General features: G+C 32.4%; 1 protein-coding gene across 1 annotated transcript in view; it reads right to left on the bottom strand.

Moving 5' to 3' along the window:
* LOC106478604 (microtubule-associated serine/threonine-protein kinase 3-like) overlaps nucleotides 1-22981 on the bottom strand; it is a 62741-nt gene that overhangs the window by 18968 nt on the left and 20792 nt on the right. The window contains exons 6-17 of the mRNA XM_022382224.1: nucleotides 12981-13062; nucleotides 12548-12708; nucleotides 11579-11654; nucleotides 11041-11250; nucleotides 10111-10209; nucleotides 9351-9483; nucleotides 8648-8724; nucleotides 7986-8071; nucleotides 7557-7757; nucleotides 4777-4929; nucleotides 3597-3667; nucleotides 2567-2683 (exon numbers count right to left, since the gene is read on the bottom strand). Of these exons, the coding sequence (XP_022237932.1) occupies nucleotides 2567-2683; nucleotides 3597-3667; nucleotides 4777-4929; nucleotides 7557-7757; nucleotides 7986-8071; nucleotides 8648-8724; nucleotides 9351-9483; nucleotides 10111-10209; nucleotides 11041-11250; nucleotides 11579-11654; nucleotides 12548-12708; nucleotides 12981-13062 (1466 nt within the window). The remainder of the gene's footprint in view (nucleotides 1-2566; nucleotides 2684-3596; nucleotides 3668-4776; nucleotides 4930-7556; nucleotides 7758-7985; nucleotides 8072-8647; nucleotides 8725-9350; nucleotides 9484-10110; nucleotides 10210-11040; nucleotides 11251-11578; nucleotides 11655-12547; nucleotides 12709-12980; nucleotides 13063-22981) is intronic.

The raw sequence follows: 22981 nt of genomic DNA, 5'->3' as shown, positions 1-22981 counted from the left end.
CCCTCAGATTGCGAGTCGAGTGCCTTAACCACCTGGCCATGCTGGGCCACTTCTTTTTGTACTCTTAAAAATGGAATAACTCACAACATTTATTTGTTTACGTTTAACTTTTGGAATAAACATAACAGTTGTTTTTTTAAAAAATAAAATACGCAGTAATTTATAGGCAGAACTAACTTCCTTAAAAATTAGCCTTCCGCTTCTGAATGATTAGTGTTTGTTTATTAATCGTTAAGCACAAAGTTACATAATATACTATATTTGCTGTACGCACCACGAAACCCGGTTTTTAGCGTGATAAGTCCACGGGTTCAGCTACTGGGGTGCTTCTGAATGAGTAAGTATACATAATAAGTTATACTTGTAGAATATTTTCTACGCTTTTAAAAATTTTTACAGTTCCTGTCTAAGTAAATAATTTGGTCTATGTCTTTGTACCTTTCAGCAATATTACAACTAGAATAACTAACTTCTTCTTCTGATTATTATTCTAATTACCAAACTTTAAATCCAAGTAAGGAAGAAATGTCTACAGTAAAAGGCTTAGAGAAAATAACACTAGTGACATTACTAAATCTGATAAAAGAAATAATACAGTCATTTTGGATAACATGGAATATCTAACTAAAATTGATAACATTTTGAGTGATTCGAATCAAATTTGTGAAGGTTGACCAAGATCCTAGTGACACAAGTAAATATAAAATTACAAAGATGTCTATTGAAATCAAAAAATTATAATGTGTTACATTAGACAATAAATCAGAAATTAGATCATTTGAAAGCCATTCGTGGATTTTTTTATGACATTCCCAATATACATAAATAAAAATGCCTATTAAAACCTATAGTTTCAAATATTGGATCTTATAATCGCATTCTTTGTCAGGTTATTTAGTTGGTTTTTTTGAAGAATTTTACTTTTAACGAATATACTTTGAAGACAGTTTTGAATTTTTTAGTGAAATACACATTTTAAAGTTTGACAGTAAGGTTTATTGCATTAATTTGGGCACTGAGTCCTGGTATACTAAGATCTCTTTGGAAATGACGCTAACTTTAAGAGCACATTTAATCTGTAATGAAATTTCAAACGAGCTATGCTTTACAAATTTTATAGTTTTTTTACGTTAATAAATTTTAAAACTGAGGAATCGCATTTGCTGTTCAATGATCAGGTTGATAGTGTAGCTATAAGTTCCAGACTGGTTCCTTCTCTTGTTATATTTTTCTTTTGTTTTCATAGAAAGCAATTATTGGAGGATTGTCCAAAATCCTTTAAACTATTATATTATCTAAATATGTAGATGATACTTTTACCATCTTCAGGGATCCACATCATGTTCCACAGTTTCTGGAGGATTTAATTAGCAAACATGAGCGTATTAAATGTATATTTGGACACCAATAATATCATAAACGTGAGTTTCTAGACATATTAGTTTTCATAACTTTGATGATAACTTTAAATGTGAAGTTTACCAACAAAAAACATTTACTGGCCTTTACTTTAACTTCATAAGTTAGATACTAACTGTGTTTAAAGAAAACTTGGTAGAGATCTTAGCTCATTGTACATATAATATCTCAAGCACCTATGAATTTTTGCAAAACATATTTGTCACCATCAATACTTTTTATAAAAAAAAATGGTGTTTCTATTTATTTAATTGATCGAATAATTTGTGACTATTTCAACAAATTGAACTGTATTAAACTATGAACGTATGACGTTCCTATATTGTCCAGTTTTATAATTTTGTCATATATCATTAAGCATTTTTTGTATGTTAAAAACAACTACGAAACCCACTTTGTAGTGTGTATATCCACGTGTATAACTGAGATGCTTTTTATAACTAGGATCATAATTTCTCCAGATATAAGTAACGCATTTCTTCATTGAAAACTTCAAATGTATATTACTAGTCTACCTGACATTGTTGCAAGCAAGATTACAACAGTTCTACTGCGAGAAAGGTGCGGACACGAGTGAAATAACATGCAAATTTAAAATTTCCGAAAAAAATCAAGTGTATTTGTGCATGTCCTACGTGGGTGTGACGTAGTCATACATTCAAATAATTTCAAGATCTTAAAAAAGGCCAAAGATGAACAGAACCTTCGTATAAAAGAGAGCTTTCTCATTCATAAGCTGAGTCTCTGAAAATTGACCAAGTTAGTTCAACTGTTTTTTTTTTCATAACTTTAAAAATGGTTTCGTTTATTTCTAAACCCTGACCCCCCCCCCCAGTGGCACAGCGGTATATGTCTGCACTTACAACGCTAAAATCCGGGTTTCGATACCCGTGGTGGGCAGAGCACAGATAGCCCATTGTGTAGCATTGTGTTTAATTACAAACAAACAAACAATTCTAAACCCTTCAACTGAATTAGTTTGAAATAAAGTAACATTAAACTTTCAATGCTTCATTAATATTTCTTATTTGTTCATCGATGTTTAGATGTTCATTTCTGCTTTAAATCCTCAGATAAACAGAAACAAATCGAATAAACATGAAACATAATTTCAAATATTATATATATTTCAAATTCCTCTACATACCATAGCCTCGTCGTAAGATCACTTCCGGTGCAATATATTCTGGTGTCCCAATCACTTGTTTATCATTAAATAGTTTGGTATCTCGGTCCAAACATCCTTCGTAAAGATTTGTAGCCACTGTGGATAAAACCTTATTAATTATCATCGTGTTAGAAATGAATACACAACTCTCTAATTGGTAGGAATAAATACAACAGGTTAGAAAAAAAAACCATTTTCAATCTGTAAGAATACTGTATCGGATAATATATAAATACAAGACTATCAAAAACAACTGTTAATTTCCAACAGTCGAGCGTATGGAGCTGTGATAAACACTCGTAAAATTAGCGGTAAAAACAAATTCAACCTGTATATACTGATAGCTCAATCACCTGAGAAATTCTACAAACGTTTTACTGTTCCATTCTAAAATGTATCTTAATAGCAAGCATTATTCAGTATATAATTCACTACTTTTCGAAACCCTGAAGTCTATAAACACCAATCCTTCGAATATGACTTTGACAAACCTTGTTTTTTTGATAGTACTATGAGAAATAATTTTATAATAAATCAACGAGTCTGTGATAATTCTATACATTTTTCGTTTATCTATTTGTTGTTATTAATATTATTTTTACATGATAATAGGGTGAAGCTAGAACTTTTCAATGTACTTACAAAAGATCCACTGGAGAGAATTTTCCATCCACACACGAATTTTTCAAACATTGTTTACTTTGTGGGTTTGCTCTAAATATTAGTTAGTAAAATCCCATGGTTTTGAAAGTACTCATAATTATATCATATTTTTAATATAAAATCGAAATTCTTAAAATCAATCTTTATATGTGTGTGAAATTAATTTCGTTCGGAATGTTATTTATAGTTGTATGTGCTTGTAAAGTCCCGAAATGCTTTATGAAATTATGCATTTAATTAGGATATTTGATACATGTATTAGTCAGCATCGGGGATGTTTTCTGAAAAAATTGAATCAAGTATGTATACATATAAGAGAGATTAAAATATATACAGATGTACTTACAATTCATTAGTCCAATTTTTGAGAGACCAAAGTCTGTGAGTTTTATATGGCCCATAGCAGTGATAAGAAGACTGAAACAGTAACAAAAATAGAAAATTGGGAAAATATTCATACTGCTTTCCATTTAATGATGTATACTACTGAAAACAATTATGGAAACAATTAATAAAATGGGTGTAAATACAAATATTTTGGGATTGGTCCCCTTTATTGTATGAAAATGAACAATACCAGTTTAAAGTCACGTGCTAATCTTTTACCCTGCGATTAGCTGTCATCCAACCAATCAGGTAGTGCTACATCATCCTAAACACTACTTGGCCTGTACAAAGTCACGATATGGATATTATTGAAGCTGAAGGGCGAATTTGGAAACAAAGAAAATCAAATGGCCGCCAAACAACTTGTCTAAATTGTGCAGATTAATATTATGCACTTGGATATATATTTTACAATTATACATTGTTTTTGTTGTTTGTTATTAAGCACAAAGCTACACAAAGGGCTATCTATACTCTTCTCACCACGGGTATCGAAACCCGATTTCTAGTGGTATAAGTCCACAGACATACTGCTCTGTTACTGGGGGCATCATACATCATACAAAAATAACGTGTACTTCTCTGGCTAAATGAAAGAGCAAATAATTCTAGCAACTATTCTTTGTGATTCCTGTATGTGTATTTCCAAAATTATTTCAAAAACTGTGAATTTTTAGTGTTAAGCTAAACTCAAAATTATATACGCCATTGTTCATTATTGGGTGGTACTACTTCAGAAAAATTATATTGATATATTTATATTATCATAGCATTCGACGGTGCAATCGCACAAACTTCATTGGTTTTAAAAGAGTTGCTTTTTCTATTACATAGCATTTTAAACAAGAAGCCTAGACTTTTCAAATTGTCTATTTTATTTTTACATTTTAATTATAAATATTAGAAGAAAACATTTGAACAGCATCTAATTATTTAAACTAAGAACAAAAACACGTTACTGGACAGTAGCTATTACTACTTCCATAAAAAGTGTATCATATCTATTCTTTTAAAGTTCTGACATCTATATTTCTTTCATACACCTTTAGTTTTATGGAAAAGACTCAATAGATGGCAACACTGTAGTGTTTGGTATATATTAATGTTTTAAAGTACAAAAGAAAGGATAGTTAACATACTTGTCAGGCTTAAGATCTCTATGGACAATGCCGTAGCTGTGAAGATATTCAACTGCTAATACAGTTTCTGCAAAGTAAAATCGCGCCATATCTAGAGGTAGAGGCCCCATGTTCTTCACTAAAGTAGCACAGTCTCCCCCTTCCGATAGCGTACTGAAATAAAGAAAACAAAAATGTTGTAAGAAAATATCGAGTGTTCCAAAACGCCTTTACTAATCACCCTTTCATTTCGTAAGTAATGTATCGAACATTTCTATATCACATACTTTTACTTATATAATACTATACATTGATGCCTATATTTTTCTTCCCAAAATATTAGAAACATCTGTGTATGGTGATGGAATATGTACCCCACTGAATGTTTCATCTATCAATCAGCCATATGTCTATTTATTTACCTAATTATCTATTTTTTATTATTTCTCTCTATTTGCTTATTAATCAATATGTTAGAATGCTTTGAACACTAATATTAATATTTCTTTTTAAAACATGTACACTTTTGATTGTTTGTTTGGTTTGAATTTCGCGAAAAGCTACACGAGGGCTATCTGCGCTAGCCGTTCCTAATTTAGCAATGTAAGACTAGAGAGAATGCAGCTAGTCATCACCACCCACCGCCAACTCTTGGGCTACTCTTTCACCAACGAATAATGGGATTGACTATCACATTATAACGCCCCCAAGACTGAAAGGGCGAGCATGTTCGATGGGACGGCGATTTGATCCCTCGATATGTAGATTGCTCCCTAACTACTTGGCCATGCCGGGCTCTACACTTTTAAAAGATTTTTATGTACATTTATCAGTTTGTTATTTTACTCTAAGCTAATGTAAAACTTACAACGGTACTGAAGTTTGGAGACCTTTCAGAATTTTACGATTGCATAGAAAATGAAAACAAACTATCAGTTCTGGTGTTTATAAATCACATATTACAGAAAAACGTGCATTAACAACTTAAAATAGTACAATAGAAATGTTTTATTAACTTTCACTATTGAAACTTTATTTCGTTAAAAAAAATCTGTTGTAACTCTTAATGCTTGCCAACTCAAGTATAAAAGACTGAAAACTGTATTATGTGTCAAAAGTTTTAAATAAAAACAACTATGAATTGTAGTTGTTATACCTGATGATGCCATGTTAACCTCTGTATATCCGACAGTAAACAAGTTTTAAGTTTTAAAAACATTACGGTATTTTTAATTACTACTTTTATTAAAACAAAAAACCATTTGATTTACATAATTAATGTTGCTACTCAGTTAGACACATTCTAGATATATTTTGGTTAGGTTCTGAAGTATTCTTAGGATTAAATTAATGTAAGTTACTGAAACATTTCACAATTCTTTCAATGGTTTTTTTTAATTATTTTATGATCTATGAATTTCGTGCTTAAGATAGGTAAATTTTAGTGGCTACGATCCATATAAACTGATTAGTTGCACCAATCAACACTATATGTTTATATAATAATTCTGGTAAAAGCATGCTTGTTTTGTTTAAGCGCAAAGCTACACCACAGGATATCTATATCATGTCCGTCATGGGGATGGAACTCTTAATTTTAAAATGACTATGTAATAAATGCCTTTTATATATATAACATTTTCAGCATTGCATTTATTTTCAAAATTAACAGTAAAAAAATTAATTGATGTTGAAATTAACATACAAATGATAATTTATTATAGAGTTTTATTATAAGGAAGATAATTTTGTTGAAAGTGGTAGAGAGAGAGACACATTAAAAAATCTATTGTTGTGTTCTCTGAATTATTACAAAAATCTAACTGAAGTATCTGTAATGGAATTACTTTCCAAATCCGCTTGTACTGAGCACCGTATTCCTCGTACGGAAATATTGTAAAATACTGAAAATAAACAAGATAAGTATAGCTGCTAAAATTCGTTCCAAATACAGTGGTTATCATGCCCGCACTTTGAAACTGAGAATTCATGGTTCGTATCCCACTACCGCAAATCTCGCTTTGCATTTTAGGATCGTGGATCTGCTGTAAGAGTGACAGTCAACTTCCTCTGTTCAGTCAGACAGGAGTGATCAAACAGATGTCGTTGGGTACGTTTGTCTAGCTGTCTTCCTCATAGTCTGTTAGCTCAAGATTGTGAATAATAAATACGCATGTAACTTTTTCGTAGCTCTGCGAAAAAAATCTGAAACAAACACATTTTCTAATTATATGATGGGGACTGTCCTCTAGTTTCTTTACTAAATTAGTTTTCAAATATTTACAAAACATCTGAAGTAAAATCACTTTTCAAACAGTTGCATGACCTGATGAAAATATTTTAATGTTTTTCAAAATTTGTAGTGCATATTCGGGGGATTTAGACATTTTGGCAATAAATGTAGAAAATAAAACGACCTTTAGTCTCCATATAGCAATACAAAAACTTATCTCAGCTAATATTTGACCTTTGCGGCTTCATCAGGGCTTAGTTGTACAAGAATCAATTCTTGTACAACTAAGCCCTGATGATGGCGAAACGTTCTTCTACTACTGCCCCTAATAAAGCCGCAATGGCGAAACGTTGGTGAAATAAAGTTTTATATTATTATCTAGAGAGTAAAGATTGTTTTCTTTCTAACTTAGTTATACGACCTTCTGAAGCCGAACTACTTCACAAAATAAGAAAAAATTTAAAAAAACGACAACATCTATCGCACAACTAATTTCCCAATAGCTTCAACAACTACTTTCCATTTGAAACAAAACTAGTTTTTAATGACATTTTAATCTCTCTCCCACATATATCTATATATATGTATAAATACCTTAGTATCGAAGGTACAAAACATGCCAACGACGAAGGGATTATCAGTAAAACTCATGATATCTCTTTCGGCAAATGCTTGCTCTATCTGATTTCGTAGAATGAGGTTCTGTTTGTTGATCTTCTTCATCGCAAATCGTTCCCTGGTGTCCTTATGTCGAACTAGATACACTGCACTGGCGGAGTAAAAGATATATGAATATATGTACATATACAGCTTTGTTTTAAGATAATATATACGTATATATTTTGTTGCGTTTACAAGAGAAAATAAAATTATTTAATTTTGATTTTGCTCCATAAATACTCTAAATGCTTACATTGATTTCTAAAGAAAAATACTGCACGGGCACATACTGAAAGAGACATGCACAGCTGGGTTAAGAAAAAAAATACGAAGTTACCCATAAGCTCCGTTACTAATCAATTTGATTGTTTCAAAGCTTTCTTCGGAAGGGGCTTTTGTTCTTTGGTTTTCTGGTAATAATGCCTGTTGAAATATAAACAATGGGATGTCTAAAATTAACTAGAGGGAAAAATAAGTTAGAAAAAATACTATAGTGTTTGTTGTTTATCGCCAACACAATTATATATATTGACCCAAAATACATTGTACTCAAGAAATGGGTAAGTTAAAAACACTAAGTGTAATATATAGTACGGAATATGCTAAAATATTATAACTGAAAGAATCATATATCAATACAAAGTGAATATTTTAAAAAGAGGTAAATCATTTTCAAGAAACTGAAAACAGCCATTAACCAACAACGAAGTTAAGCCTAGTAGGATAACAATATAGACCTAACTATACTGAAACAATATGCTTATGAATAAAAATGTTAAGCCTAATTAGAAACAGGCACCAATCTGTCAGTTATCAGTTAATTTATTTACATCAGTTTTCAAAAGTATAATTTATGATAAAAACGGGCTCCTAAACATATATGTCCAATAACTACAAAATAATATAGATAACCAGGAATTCTAGTAATATATATTTGATTCTGATGTGGTGAAAATACGAAAGGTTTACCCAAGATTAACTTATATTGAAACGACACACCTCATGCTGTTCTTCTATAATTCTGTCCGGGAGCTCAGCATCTTCAGGTTCACCAGTAATAACTTCACTTGTGAAATCTGTAAAATTGATAGATACCAGAAACCTTTACCATAAGATTTCAAACACTGATTTAAAGATATAAAACCTCTTACAATAGAACCAGGGTTTACATAGTCTAATTTATTTGTTATTTCTTTTACATATTAAGTTACTTTTGTCAACTATTACAACAAACAGAGTTTGGAGATATCTGTTAAAAAACTAAAAAGACTTTTAGACATCAATCACACAAAAATTCATTGGGCAACATTCTCTATCATTGTTATTCCTAATCAAGATACAATACGTTCACTCTTTGTTCACCGAAACAGACGTTGTTCTAGTTTTGATTCTTAAAAATACGTTACACCTACTTTTAAAAACTCATTCATATCTGTAACCCACCTACTTTTAAAAAGTTTTTCATATTTGTAACCCACCTACTTTTAAAACTTATTCATATCTGTAACCCACCTACTTTTAAAAACTTATTCATATCTGTAACCCACCTACTTTTAAAAACTTATTCATATCTGTAACCCACCTACTTTTAAAAACTTATTCATATCTGTACAATACCCCACATACTTAAACTTTATTTTATTTTATTTTTGAAACAACTAATGACTGCAAAACGAGGGTGTAGAGAGACGTTAAAACGTACCAGCAAGGGGATCTCGGTTTAGTCGTAGTTTGTTGATGATATATTGTGGCATATCAGATTTTACGCCTTGGACGACTTTAGCTTGTCCTTCAACGGCTTCTAACAACCTATAAAAATCTTCTGGATCAAACTCCTGCAAATAAAGAACCGTTTCCAACAAATAACTTATTTTAACTTTAATCTGGTCTACACACATCATCATCATCATTTCTCTACCGCAGCTTTTCATCTATAGAAGAGGAATGATTTATGACCATACATTCTCGAACTGCATATTTTTGGCATTACATAATTATCATGAAAATGATACGGATTAATCCATACATTATGACGTTCTTTATCAATAAATTCTAATCAAAGTAAGCTACGTATAGAGAGCAGAACTGAAAATCATTCCAGTAAATAATGTAGGTATTATTTGATATACCAATCTAACTAAGAGTTAGCAATATCATAAGAAGAACTTAGGTATGATTAGAATGCATTAATTAATCAGCTGGGTACCCTCGCGCTTATCGATGTTTTCGGCCGTAATCCAATTTCTCAACAGCATATTGTTTCTTTTAACTGACATTCTGTATTAACTTTTGTAATTATTTCTCGCCAGTGTATTGTTCGTTTAGTGTTCTATCATCTCATTTTTATATCTCTTTTATGCATTTGTTCTTCAATAAACTACACTTGCACATTAAAAAACAAAATTATCTTATTTTATAGTAATATCAAAGTAGAAATCAAGTGTTTTCTTTGTTTAACTTACCAAACATTCCAGTAATCTGGCAGGTCTTGAAACAATCAATAACAGCTTCTTGATTAGATTTCTGAGATGACTGGTTGCTGTGGATGACTTCTCACGACACTGAAACGACAATAATGCCCTTAAGTGCAATCATATTCTCGGATAAAAAAAAATAACATGTCTCTTTAACATCTAAAACAATTAGCATATTCAGAAAAGTAATCGTACTTCATTTAATCGATTTTTGTATACAGTGATGTGTTGCCATAAATGAAAGCCATGGTACCACGGGCGACGTGTTTATCATCTGAATATTTGGTTCACTGCGAATGTTTAACAATTCAACAGTATAATGACGCCATGGGGAAATTTTTACTAGAAGATTATAAAAATCGTTCCGCAGAAAAATATTCATAAAGTAAGATTGTTAAACGAAGTACACCCAAAATGGCAAAACCTTTCGGCTTTCAATGTACTCCAAGTAGGAAATCTCGTACAGCAGAATGGTTAGGAAAGCAATGGGCTCCGAAATCACACTCCATCCTACTCTGGAGCAATACTTTCATTCGCAAAGTAAGGGTTGTGGTTACGTAAGAGAAGCCTTCAACAACAAAGTTATTGTGATGAAGTTGGACATAACTCCTGGTATCATTATCACGATATTAAGCAAGATTTTGAAGTTGAAGTTGACAAACTAAAAGCCACACCCCAAAATCAATGACTATTTTTATGTGTAAAATTGTCGATAAAACTGTAACCACGCCAATCATTTTCTACAACATATCTAACAAGTTTCCTGATGAAGATGCAATAGACATTTCCTCCTATATATTTGTTTAAATGCGGTCTTGGAAGTCGAAGTCCACGTACAAAAAAAAAGGGGTCTCTAGAAAGTTTGTCAAGATGCGAGGTTTAAGAGTGGTGTCACCATACTTTGTGGAAGGTTCTTACCTCAAAGTAAAGTTTTTCGACGTTTTCTGACATTTCATAAAAGTAACGGGAAGTCACGAGTTTCTCCTGCGACTTTTGGAGGCAATCTCTGGCCATTTCCATGACTTGAAAGTGAGCAAAACGAGTGACAGCGTCTGAATTGAGATCCGGGTCTAACTCCTGACCATTTTCAAGAAACTTCTCTAACCTATCTTCCATTTGACGTGTAGCCTGAGTGAGATAACACGATAAAGATAACTTCTGGATAATCCACATTAGTGGAAGTGTTTTTCTTATTTGTCAATATGTATCAAACACAAAAAGTCATTTATAAAGAACATATAATAACCTGTGGTGAAGGGTCAGTCAAGGTGACCGACAAGATTTTCTCACAATGATTTCGGTCCACTAAGTCGAATTTTATACTTCCTAAAAAACGTTTAGTAATTTATGACCTATACTACAACTTATATACACACATTAGTAATCACAATATAATCCGTGTATTTGATAACCACTACTTAACTTAAAACCACATTACGTTAAAGAATATGCGAACCTTAGGAAATCTTTCCTTGTAAACGTTATTCATCAGGATAATATCACCTTCCATCCCAGGAGATCGCACAGGACTGCTGGCCAAATAGAAATGAAAACATACAATTACTAACTTACACATGTTTGACATACTCCGTTTCAAGATATTCCGGTTCTATTTAGAATATTCTGTATTTTATTACACATACTAAATGATGCATATATTTAAAACTTGAATGCCAATCGGAAAAATGATTAAGTGACTCGGGTAATTAAGAAGGTGACCTCCTTTTTTTTAATAAAGATGCTCTTCAGCTTCTGCTAACTTGATAAAACAAACATCCATTAAAACACTTCAGAAAACACTAACACAATGATGAACACTCTGGTAACTTGATAAAACAAACATCCATCAAAACGCTTCAGAAAACACTAACTTAATGATGAACACTTTGCTAACTTGAAGACTCAACCATCCTTCATGAACGCTTCGGAAAACTAACTTAAAGATGAACACTCCACTTAAATTAACAAGGTCAGTATATTACAATAAGCAACTTAATTATTTTTGTATGATTTTATGATTTGATTAGTAATTGATCTAATGTGTTTTTTGTACCAGAAAAGGATTTGGAAATTGCTAAATGACTAGTACATTGGGGAAAAGTTAAGATATCTTAGATCTTACGTAATGTGTTGAAAAATATCATTTTTACTAGTGACTTTTTTTTTATGAAAAGCATCTGGAGTCTAAAGTGAAATGTAACAAACTAGAACTAAATATTGTTATTAAAATAACTCAAGGAAACGAAAACTATCATAATATCAAAACTCCTGTATAAAATGAAAACTTTCACTTTTAAAATAGCAGTTGTTTCTTTTAAGAGTACATGTTTCAAAATACAGAGAAATATTTTAATCAAATTAAAAAGAACTCTAATAGACGCTATTCTTCACACCATTAATACTTTTATAGAAATTAAAATATCACCTTAAACTTCTAGACCTTGACCGCAATAGTGGCGATTTGTGACCATCTTCCTCGATACCCGGGCTGCTCTCGTAGCTACTAAATCTCGATAGGTGGCGTCTCTCTTCTACAGCAGGATGACTGGGAAGGAGTTGAAGCTTTTCTTGAGAGGTACACTGAGACTGAAAAATGTGCGATAACTGTTACAAATATGGTCTTAGGTCAGGACAGAGACGTTGCGTGGCTTGTCACGTAGTAATAACATTATAAAAGTATCACTTTAATAGTAACATTTAAACAAATAAGTAAATTTAAGACAGTTCGCACTTTCATTTCAATTTGATTGTTCAATCAAACAAAGCAATTTTTCTAATTTGAACCTTCTTTTGATAATCAAAGCTGTCAGACATAACTAACATACACAACTCAAGTTAGACTGAAATTACATACTTACTGAAACGTTAGAACTTTCAGGGGTGTTAGAAGTGTATCCGGAGGACGGGAGGGAAGCAAGGGACCATCTTCTGCCCTCTCCTCTGTTATATATATATATCCAAAAATACTTAACATGTTTATAACTTAGAAATTATATTATTTCGGTTAATTGTAATTCATCTTTTATGAAGAACATTAAGAAATATTTTCGTACACTTAATGTTAATGACACCCAGTATCAAGTTTATATAAAAATATTTTTGCCGCCTATTGATACAGGTAGAAACAAAATCCATTGAAAGAAAGCCCTTTTTTAATCAAAATCGTATTTAAACTTCATATTCTATGTTTAATAACAAAATAATGGTATACATCATTAGAATTATGTAGTACACAGGCGATACACATAAAGAAGTAACTGTACTAAATGGTCAATTTATCAACAGTACGTTATTACACAGTAATTAAAAAAAAACACAGCGAATAAGTTGTATAATATACGAATATTTTGTATTTGATTTAAATAAAGCAGTACACCTTATTCTTATGCTACCATAAGTTTATCAATGTATGATTGTGAAATATATTTTTCAAATGTCTTGTATTACTCCACAAAATTCACCCAAATTGTTTGTTTGCCAGTTCACCTTAACTTCCATATCAGTCTCATACAGCCTTAATAACATTCACATAGAAGTTTTGTGCGGATTGCAAACGTTCTTTTATGGGCCTCGTTTTTCCTTCCAGGTAAGTTTCATTAGATATGCTGCATGCTTATTTTCACTGCCTTGTCGTAAGATTAAAGCCCTGCTCAACATGTTTACTTCCTGAATGGATTACTTAATGAATACAAATCTTATTATATTTGTCAACAGTCAGGTTTCCATCATTTTGTGCAGAGTTTCAACACCATAATTTATTGGTCCCCAACTATATTGCACTATAGATCTTATATGTCGACAATGATTTTGTTGCCATCTCTGCTGTGAAACTAACTATCATTGATTATTGCCAAACGATATGAATTCGGATACATCTGTAAAGAGTACCCTCCTCTAGCCTCGATCAATAAAATCTGATGCCCATTTGTGCCTCTTGGTTTTCTTATCTTTGCTAATAAGTGATTTTTGAGCAGGTAAACATCTACTAAGGTCACTTCGTGTTAATGTGTTGGAGGTAGCATTCAGACCTGATTTTATAGCTGAGTCGTTGATAAGATCATACGATTGTCGCGTAGTACATGAAGAGCATACCCTGCATTTCATAGTGTCATTTTTAAAGAGTTTGAGCTTCTATGTGGACCGCTTTTACTATCAACAGTACTATGTGTACTTACCCTCTTCGGAGTTTTCATACATATCCTACTGAAACATGAAATCTAGCCTCAATCTATCACATGGATTAGCATTATCATCCAAAACTTTGATGTATACGCGTTTTGCATGTGGTATTTCTGTCTTCGGAGTCATTTGTGCATTTACCACACTACTGCCGAACAAAGTATGTCTGAATGCACTTTAATGGTCATCATTATGACGATGTGGCACTGTTTTATTATTTGGATGACGAAGTAAGTTATAAATATGTGAGTCTACTCTGGTGCATTACATTATTATACAGAAGACGAGGAGAAATCTTGCACTATTTACATTTTATATCCATTGCTTTTAATGTTTCTTTAATTATTTCCAATACTGTGTACACACATAATAAACACAAGATCTTTTTAAGACATTCACAAACATAAATATACAACATAAATTTAAAATATGTACAAATAATGATGTGGAACAGTGCAAAATGTCTGTGCTTCTATTATATAAAATACGCTAAAAAACAGAGGATCGTCTCAAAATACCAAAAAAAAAATAAACAAACAATTTACACTTGCCAGCCACTAAAAAACGATTGTTTTTCAAGTCTGAATAGAATTTTAATTCTATTGTTACTTGCTGTTGATGTTCTCACATCAAACCCACTAATACTGATAATAGATAAAACAAAACAAAAACGCATTAAAGATTTACTTGTTCTTGCTGTTGATGTTCTTACATCAAACTATTAATAGTGATAACAGATAAAACAAAACAAAAACTCATTACATATTTACTTGTTCTTGCTGTTGATGTTCTTACATCAAACTATTAATACTGATAACAGATAAAACAAAACAAAAACTCATTACAGATTTACTTGTTACTTGCTATTGATGTTCTTACATCAAACCATTAATACTGATAACAGATTAAACAAAACAAAAACACATTACAGATTTACTTGTTACTTGCTACTGATGTTCTTACATCAAACGCACTAATACTGATAACAGATAAAACAAAACAAAAACACATTACAGATTTACTTATTACTTGCTATTGATGTTCTTACATCAAACCATTAATACTGATAACAGATTAAACAAAACAAAAACACATTACAGATTTACTTGCTATTGATGTTCTTACATCAAACCCACTAATACTGATAACATATAAAACAAAAACACATTACAGATTTACTTGCTATTAATGTTCTTACATCAAGATACACTAACAAAGTAATTAATAGCCCATAAAAACGCATTATTTCTTTCACTTGTTCTAACTCATTCACATGTTATGATCAGGTTATTCAGGTAAGTATGCTTTTAAGGCTTATGAAAATATAACCGCTACATACGTCATAGCACGACAAACCAATTTTTGCTGATGGAAAATCAGCTATAAAAACATCAACAACACTATCTCTAAACCTTTGTATTTTAAACACTTAAAAAACCTTTCCCATACAAGATTTCTCTTATAGTTACAGGAAGAGTTCTGGGCCACATTATAAAATAGTGAAGGGTGTTAGGTCAGAGAAAACTGTATTGTATAGCATCTGTATTAAGTAGTTACGGTAAGGTTGTGACGATCGGATATGATCGTTCTCATAGTTAGTTGCATATACGTCCACTTAAGTCGAATTATAAATTTATTATCATTTTTCAATACTAGATATTAATTACTAATAAATGACTTAAGCATGTTTTTTGTCTGATGTTTAAATAGACATCTAACCAAAAACGTGTACCCATATGACATAAAATATCATGTTTCAAATCCTGGTTATCCAAAATCAGAATCCACGAGGTTTACTATCGTCTAGAGAATTAATTATTAATTAAAATATGATCAATAATGCATTATATAAATTATACTGAAAGACGGATAAACCACAATAAATATTTAGTAATCTTCGGTTCCGTCGATGCGAAAGATACAAGTCAAAATATAACCTTTCTCTTAAGAAACAATTGACGCAATATGGTTATTTAATAAAATTCTGCCCTCTTTTACCGTATACACGAGTTACTGCTTAATGGTTTTACTTCTACGTACAGGTGAACATGGAATATCATATCCTAACCCTTAAAATGTTGTATTCTATGCAGGAATTAATTATTGCAGTTTTTACGATTCTTTTAAACAATAGTTCAATCTCTTGAAAAACATCCATGCATAACACTATAGAAGTTACTTGTACTTACGCCTGTAAATATTTCGTTCGTTTTCCTTCTACATTAAGCTCAAACTTAATGTACGTCTGACTGTTCTTGCCATAATTTACTTCTTGTTTCCATAACAACCATTAAAAAACTCAATCTGGTCTAAGTTCTAAAATACGTATAATAATAAGTTTGACATTTTGAAATAGCCACGTTCCTGGAGAATGTGTAGTTAGCGGCTACAGAAAAGTGACATGCCACTATTTCTGTTAATCTTATTGTTTTCAAATACCCGAATTCATATCTATTATCTACGTATGAATTTTTTTGTCTTATTTTCTTTGAAATATCAATGTGTAATCTTTCCATCTCACATCTAGTTAACTACTTATCAATAATGTTTCTCTAACTCCCACAAACAGGAAAATATGTTGACATGAGTATACGTCACAGACACGTAATTAAAAAAAAAAAGGCCGATCGTATAAGATTCAGTTCTTTAGACAGGTGCGTGAAGAGGCCGTAGGTTAAAACTAATAACCTTTCAATATATGAGCTAAAAAAGAATAATCACAAAGTAATAACTATTAGTTTAAAGATACGGACTGGTTAATGATGGGAACACTTATGTGTTACATATTTCTTTTCGTTTTTTTTACCCAGGGTAAGACTGAAAAGAAAATCTGTGACGTAGAGGCCTAATGCATTCATTGATTGAAAGAAGACTCACAAACTCCATACGTATAGTCATGTCAACAGCTTTCAGATTTTAACCAAACTGCTTCACACAGTCTAGATATTATCATTATATATATATATATCCGGTTCCACGTAAATAACCTTATTTCAAGGTAAGGTTATACAATAATAATTTTCTTTAACAATTTTGAGATTGTTAATGTTTCCACAACGATGAGATTTAACTGACTTTCCGGCGGAGAATATTTTCAACGCCATTTGGTGTAACAAAGAACTGTTCAATATTTCTTGTCCCCCAGTGGCACAGCGGTATGTTTGCGTACTTACAACGCTAGAAACCGGATTTCGATACAAGTGGTAGGCAGACCACAGATAGTCCATTGTGTAGCTTTGTGTTTAACTTCAAACAAACAATATTTATTTTTCAAATAGTTTACATGTATCGTTTTTTTTTAGTGCTTAGACGAGGACGTCTGATGATTTCTTAAAAAAAAAGAAACATACTAGATGTTTATCTCAACGTAAAGTTAGCAATGGATGAGGTTCTTTTTATTTATCTTGCACAACATGGCACTTTTAATTAGGTTTAGGGGAAGCCCTGCCACAACAAGGCACTTTTAATTAGGTTTAGGGGAAGCCCCGCTACTAAGAGCATTAAATAAGTTGACATTAAATATAACCGCCTTATTTGATTTTATTATTAACCCTGCAGCGTATTTGCATTTTTTATTCTGTTAAACCTTAAATTACCTACACGCTATACGAGTATTTTGTAGATCATATCATTGCAATAAAAAATTGAATTGTTTAAGATTTATTAATGCTGGCAGTTGCTTTCCCCTTTTCTTGCTCATAGAAAACAATCCTAGCGCTCATAACCATTGTATACTTGAAACTATGACATATAATATTCATTTTTTCATCATTAGTTTGATACGTTTGCGTATTATAACTTGGTGGTTTAAAATTGATGGTCTTTTCAAACAAACGATAAAATATGCTAGTGTAGTAGTTAAGAATTTCAATATTTTACCACTCTATAGCAATAAAATAATACTTATTTATTTAGGTATAGTCGGACAAATTTCTTAACATTTTAGAAATATTTTCTGCAGTTGATTTAACTTCTTGTGAATATGACCTGAGTAGCTGTAATCTTGCATTAATCATCGCCTTATTTTAAGATTACACAGAATTTCAAATAGATCATATTTGATTGATAATACTTCTACGTCATTGCTCTTCTGTTGTGTGGGTCATACACAGTAGAAGAAGTGATACAAAGGTTTGTACAAGCTAGTATGAGCGAGGAGTTAATTTACCCTGAATATGTAAGATAGGAATGATCTTTGATAAGTAATCTAGGAATGTTGGACACTGCACTAAGATTTGTTCTGATTTAAAAGAGTGGTATAGATACAATCCTCTAGGTATTTATTGAGTTACTGTCTTTTTTCTTAGTTAAAGCAGCTAGAAAAGTTATACCATAGATATTGTTTCTTGTGTTACATAAGCAATTGAGTCTTTTCTTTGTTGTCCATTTTCATTTTATTCCTTTTGGTTCTCCTGTTATTGTGGCACTTATAACGTATTCTTTGTTTCAGTTTTATCTACAAATATCACAGACTAAACTATTAATTGCCATTTTGGTGCTCAAATCGAAGATTTGTTAATGCAAAATTTATTCTATGTGTGTTTCTTTGATTAGCTTGGCTCTGGTTACTGTAATGCTTGTAAACCATAGTCTTGGAATATTACTTTCCGATATCACAAATAACTTATGTTCGAGAGGAAAAAGCTGTAGCTGAGGTGGTGATACAATCTAAGAATACATTATTGATCCAACCTCGGGATAGAGAAGTTGAGAAGTAGCAAAAATAAACTTCAGTCTCTGCACCAGCTCCACCTTTACTGCTTGCCTCTCACATGATGGAACAGAGCACAGCAAGAATAGATCATAATGATAATGACCAATTTGGAGCCAAGAACAACTAGGGTGGTTTTTATGCGGCTTCAAAATGTTCATTGACCAAACTTATCATTACCAATATTATATGTAACCAGGGAGAGAAGTATGGTGGACTTCAGTTCCAATTCTACCAGGTAGAGATTGCATCTGACGACAATTCTTTATTAAAATATATTCAGGTAACTTTCCCAAACGTTTTTTGCAAATATATTCTACAGTTAGCTAATGTCCTTGTGAACATAATCTAAGTATACAGTAATCTTTCATTAATTTTTTCCTTAAGGGATTTATTGGAGCAAGCCCAAAAGGCACCAGAAGGGTCAATGGGACACTGTATCTCTGCCTGAGGTTATTTCTTTGGCAACATGGTTTACGGTAGTCAGTGGCTAATGCGGTGGTTGATTCAGCTTCAGAACAACATCAAAATCAGAAGTAACACCAAGGTTTAAACAATGTTGACCAATATTTATAATGTCACAGACATCATAAGATGGTGTGCTGCAGTTGCAATGGTTTCTTACAGAACAACGGAAGTTCAAAGGACCAGTTGCTATGACTGAGCATCCATGCATCAAGAATAGTCCTAACGAGGATGTCTACTGCATAAAGAATTGTGTCCTATGTAGCTTATCATGTCGACAGGTGCAGGAAGTTTCATATTATGTCATGAAATAGAGAACGTGAATGCATCTGCATAGGCAGGATAAACGCAGGATAATCAATGACAAGCTACGACTGTGCCTGCACTAGTTAGCATAAACTTGTGAAGATCCCACTCAAGCAGCTGTGGCTTTCAGTAGGATGGTGACTGGTTTATACAACCAGGAGTGTGCTTCATCTGGATACTAAAGCAACCAAGACCTCTGTGTTTCAGGCACTTTGGATGAAAACACTTCTTTGGCTGGTTAACACAAACTTAATTCTGGTAAATGGTGACAAGTTAGGTGTGAATGGAAAAGTGTATATCTGACTTAATCTTGGCATCAAAATGAAGGTAATTATTTCTAAATTTTTGTCAGTCGCTGTTATCTAATGAATATACCTATTGCGGAAGTTGTCACCCAGTTTTGCTTGGGCAACAGGTGAGCTGTAGTTCTGCTAAAACATATCTAGTGTCAACCATATTACATCTAAGAACAGTGGATTCTTCATTTGCATGTTGAGTAAAGTGCATTAATGTGTGTGATATAGTAGATATGAAGTGAGGATCCAATAGTCTTGTGAATATTACAGTGATCAAGGATTGGCCCCAGCCAAATGATTAGTCCATGATATCTTAAGTTTTGTGTCATGTTATTGATGGTTTATAGCCAATGTCACCAATATAAACACGTTACTGTTTTCATTGGTTAAAACTGATGGGCATTCAGTGGATACATGAATGTAAAAAAGCATCCCAGCCTCTAAAGTACACTTTGATGAAAGCATCAGAGTGATCGAAATATCACATATACTGGTCATTATAAAGTGTGAAATTACTTCTGCGGGCTGTACAGCAACATAATGTAAATGCTAATTCCGTAGGAAAATGAAGGAACTACTTGGAATTGTATTATTTTACAGGCATTACAGCTATTTTGTTCATTATCCAAATGTCCCTCTAAAATGTTTGATGAACTTTTAAAATCTGAACAGTGTGCTTGAATATAGTATACTGCACATTGGAAGAATAACACTTAATTGTACACTTTTGTCTGGATCAGTAGCACGGAAATTCTGAAATATTATCTTGCTGACTATTGAGATCACGTGTCCATCGAATTTCTGAATCCAGACAATATGTACATTTGTATATAACGATGAATTGAGTGAGTGCTGACAATCCTCCTTACTGATGGACACCACAAATGGCTAATGACAAACTTCAATAGGAACAACTGAGAGACCCACTAATAGTATTTTTACCAGTTTATAATAGTTAGGCTTCATCTTCTTCCATGTGAAGTATCACCAAATGCAGCTAGAGCTCTAAGGGAGGAGATATTTTAGAATTTGTATAATGTAAGAATTTACTACACCAGGAAATGACAAGCGCCATCTTGAATGCGTGGAAGTAGTTTTTTTGCCTGCACTCATATAAAAAAAAATTTAAAAGGGAAAACTGGTCACATCAGATAAAACTCTAATAGAGCATTGTGGGTTCTCCTTTACATAGAATCGTCCTAAATATAGATTGTTATTTTGCCATATCAAGAAAAGGTAATTAGTAAATAAGTGTCAAACTTATATGTTGGTCAACACTTTTGGCACCGTATATTAGTGATGTGTTGTTTGAACAATGAATAACATGATTCAGAGCTCCTAGAGAGATCCACAAAGGCCAAGGAGCCAGTTAGTTGTTTTCAGTCTTGTGTCGGGTATAATGAAAGCTTGTACTTCACTATACCATCTTCAGTCTGATTATTTGACTGAGTGGGTAGCAGAAACCATCAAATATATACTTTATATGTTTGTGAACCCCGAGAAAACCAATTGAGATACATCTAAAATATGTCATACAATCGACTGGTTCTTCTCCAAACTTCCTAATATTTGGAATAGAAGTACATTCCCATAGAGAACTGATGTATGATCCTCCATCCATAATAGGTGTACCACAATGTCCTAAGGAAAATGTGGAGTGATTGCATTGTGCAGTACGTGATGTGCAACAATATGTATATAGTGGCTTTATGACAAAGAGATGTTACAACAGAACAGTACTTAAAAGAAAGAGCCTGATGACCTAGGTAAGAAGGCTCATGTACGCACCTAGACCATGTAAACAACTCAGTTCTGGTTGTACTTGTCATTATCTCACATGTCGTTGAAAGTAGGAAATACGTAGAAAATGACGGTTTCGGCAACCAAGATGCATAAAAAACATGGAGGGACTGTATATTGCCCTTCTTCAGACCTAAATACAGACTATTAAAGATTTGAAAGAGACACGGAGAGTCACACAAAGAACACCACATGGTTTCAACAATACTATTCAGGTAGGTGACGTTGTACAACAATAACACTGTGATGCTATAAAAAAACTTTTGAACCTGTATAAAATTAGAACATAATAGATAAAAATAATGTGATAAATTTCGTGATCATGAGAAGATATAAAACGTATAAAATTAAGGAAAGGAAAAGCGTTTATTTAATTCGTATAGGTGGAGAGTCTCCAATTTATGAATGAGTATATTTTCAAGTAGTTCTCTTTGTACAATATCAGATGGTGCATAATTGAATCCCACTATAGGGAAGTTATCGATGTTATGTTCGGAGGAACTAAACCGACGTCTAGAGGGATGTTTTTATCCAGTCTTCTTATGTGAATAAGATGTTCCCGGATAATCACTCGATCTATCTAGTGAGTTGTAGTGGAATTACTGCACAACAGGCCATGTGATAGTCATTAGATAAGCACAATAAGGCTTGGTAATGCTTGAAAATAAGATACCAGAGCATTGACAGTTGGCTAAAAACATTGTTGATCACTGAGAGCTCTGAAATCCCAATAAGCCGATCCAATACTTTCCTTTCAACGCTCGTACTAAGTTTTAGGGCAATTACTTGTCTGTAGAAATTTACTGAGTAATCTTACACGATAATTGACGTGACCTTGTACTGTGTCAAACTGCAAGATCAGTCTTTCTGAAAAGCAGTGAGGAAATTTTACTCTAACAGAGTTGTATCAATTTGCTTGATTTGGCGCTAGTTTCTTTCTTATGTTTACTTACTAATGCGGTATTTTTTTACCCCTAGAAGGCAGTATTGTCATGGAAAGCATAATGATTAAAGCAGGTTATTATGCTTTATGGTAAAAATAATTTTGCTGTTGTCTTTAAAACTTCTACTACTTTAGACTGTGTTTGTATGAATATATTAT

This window comes from Limulus polyphemus, unplaced genomic scaffold, assembly GCF_000517525.1.
Source record: "Limulus polyphemus unplaced genomic scaffold, Limulus_polyphemus-2.1.2 Scaffold231, whole genome shotgun sequence".
In the NCBI taxonomy this organism is placed as follows: domain Eukaryota; kingdom Metazoa; phylum Arthropoda; class Merostomata; order Xiphosura; family Limulidae; genus Limulus; species Limulus polyphemus.
This window is presented reverse-complemented; position numbering and strand designations above follow the sequence as displayed.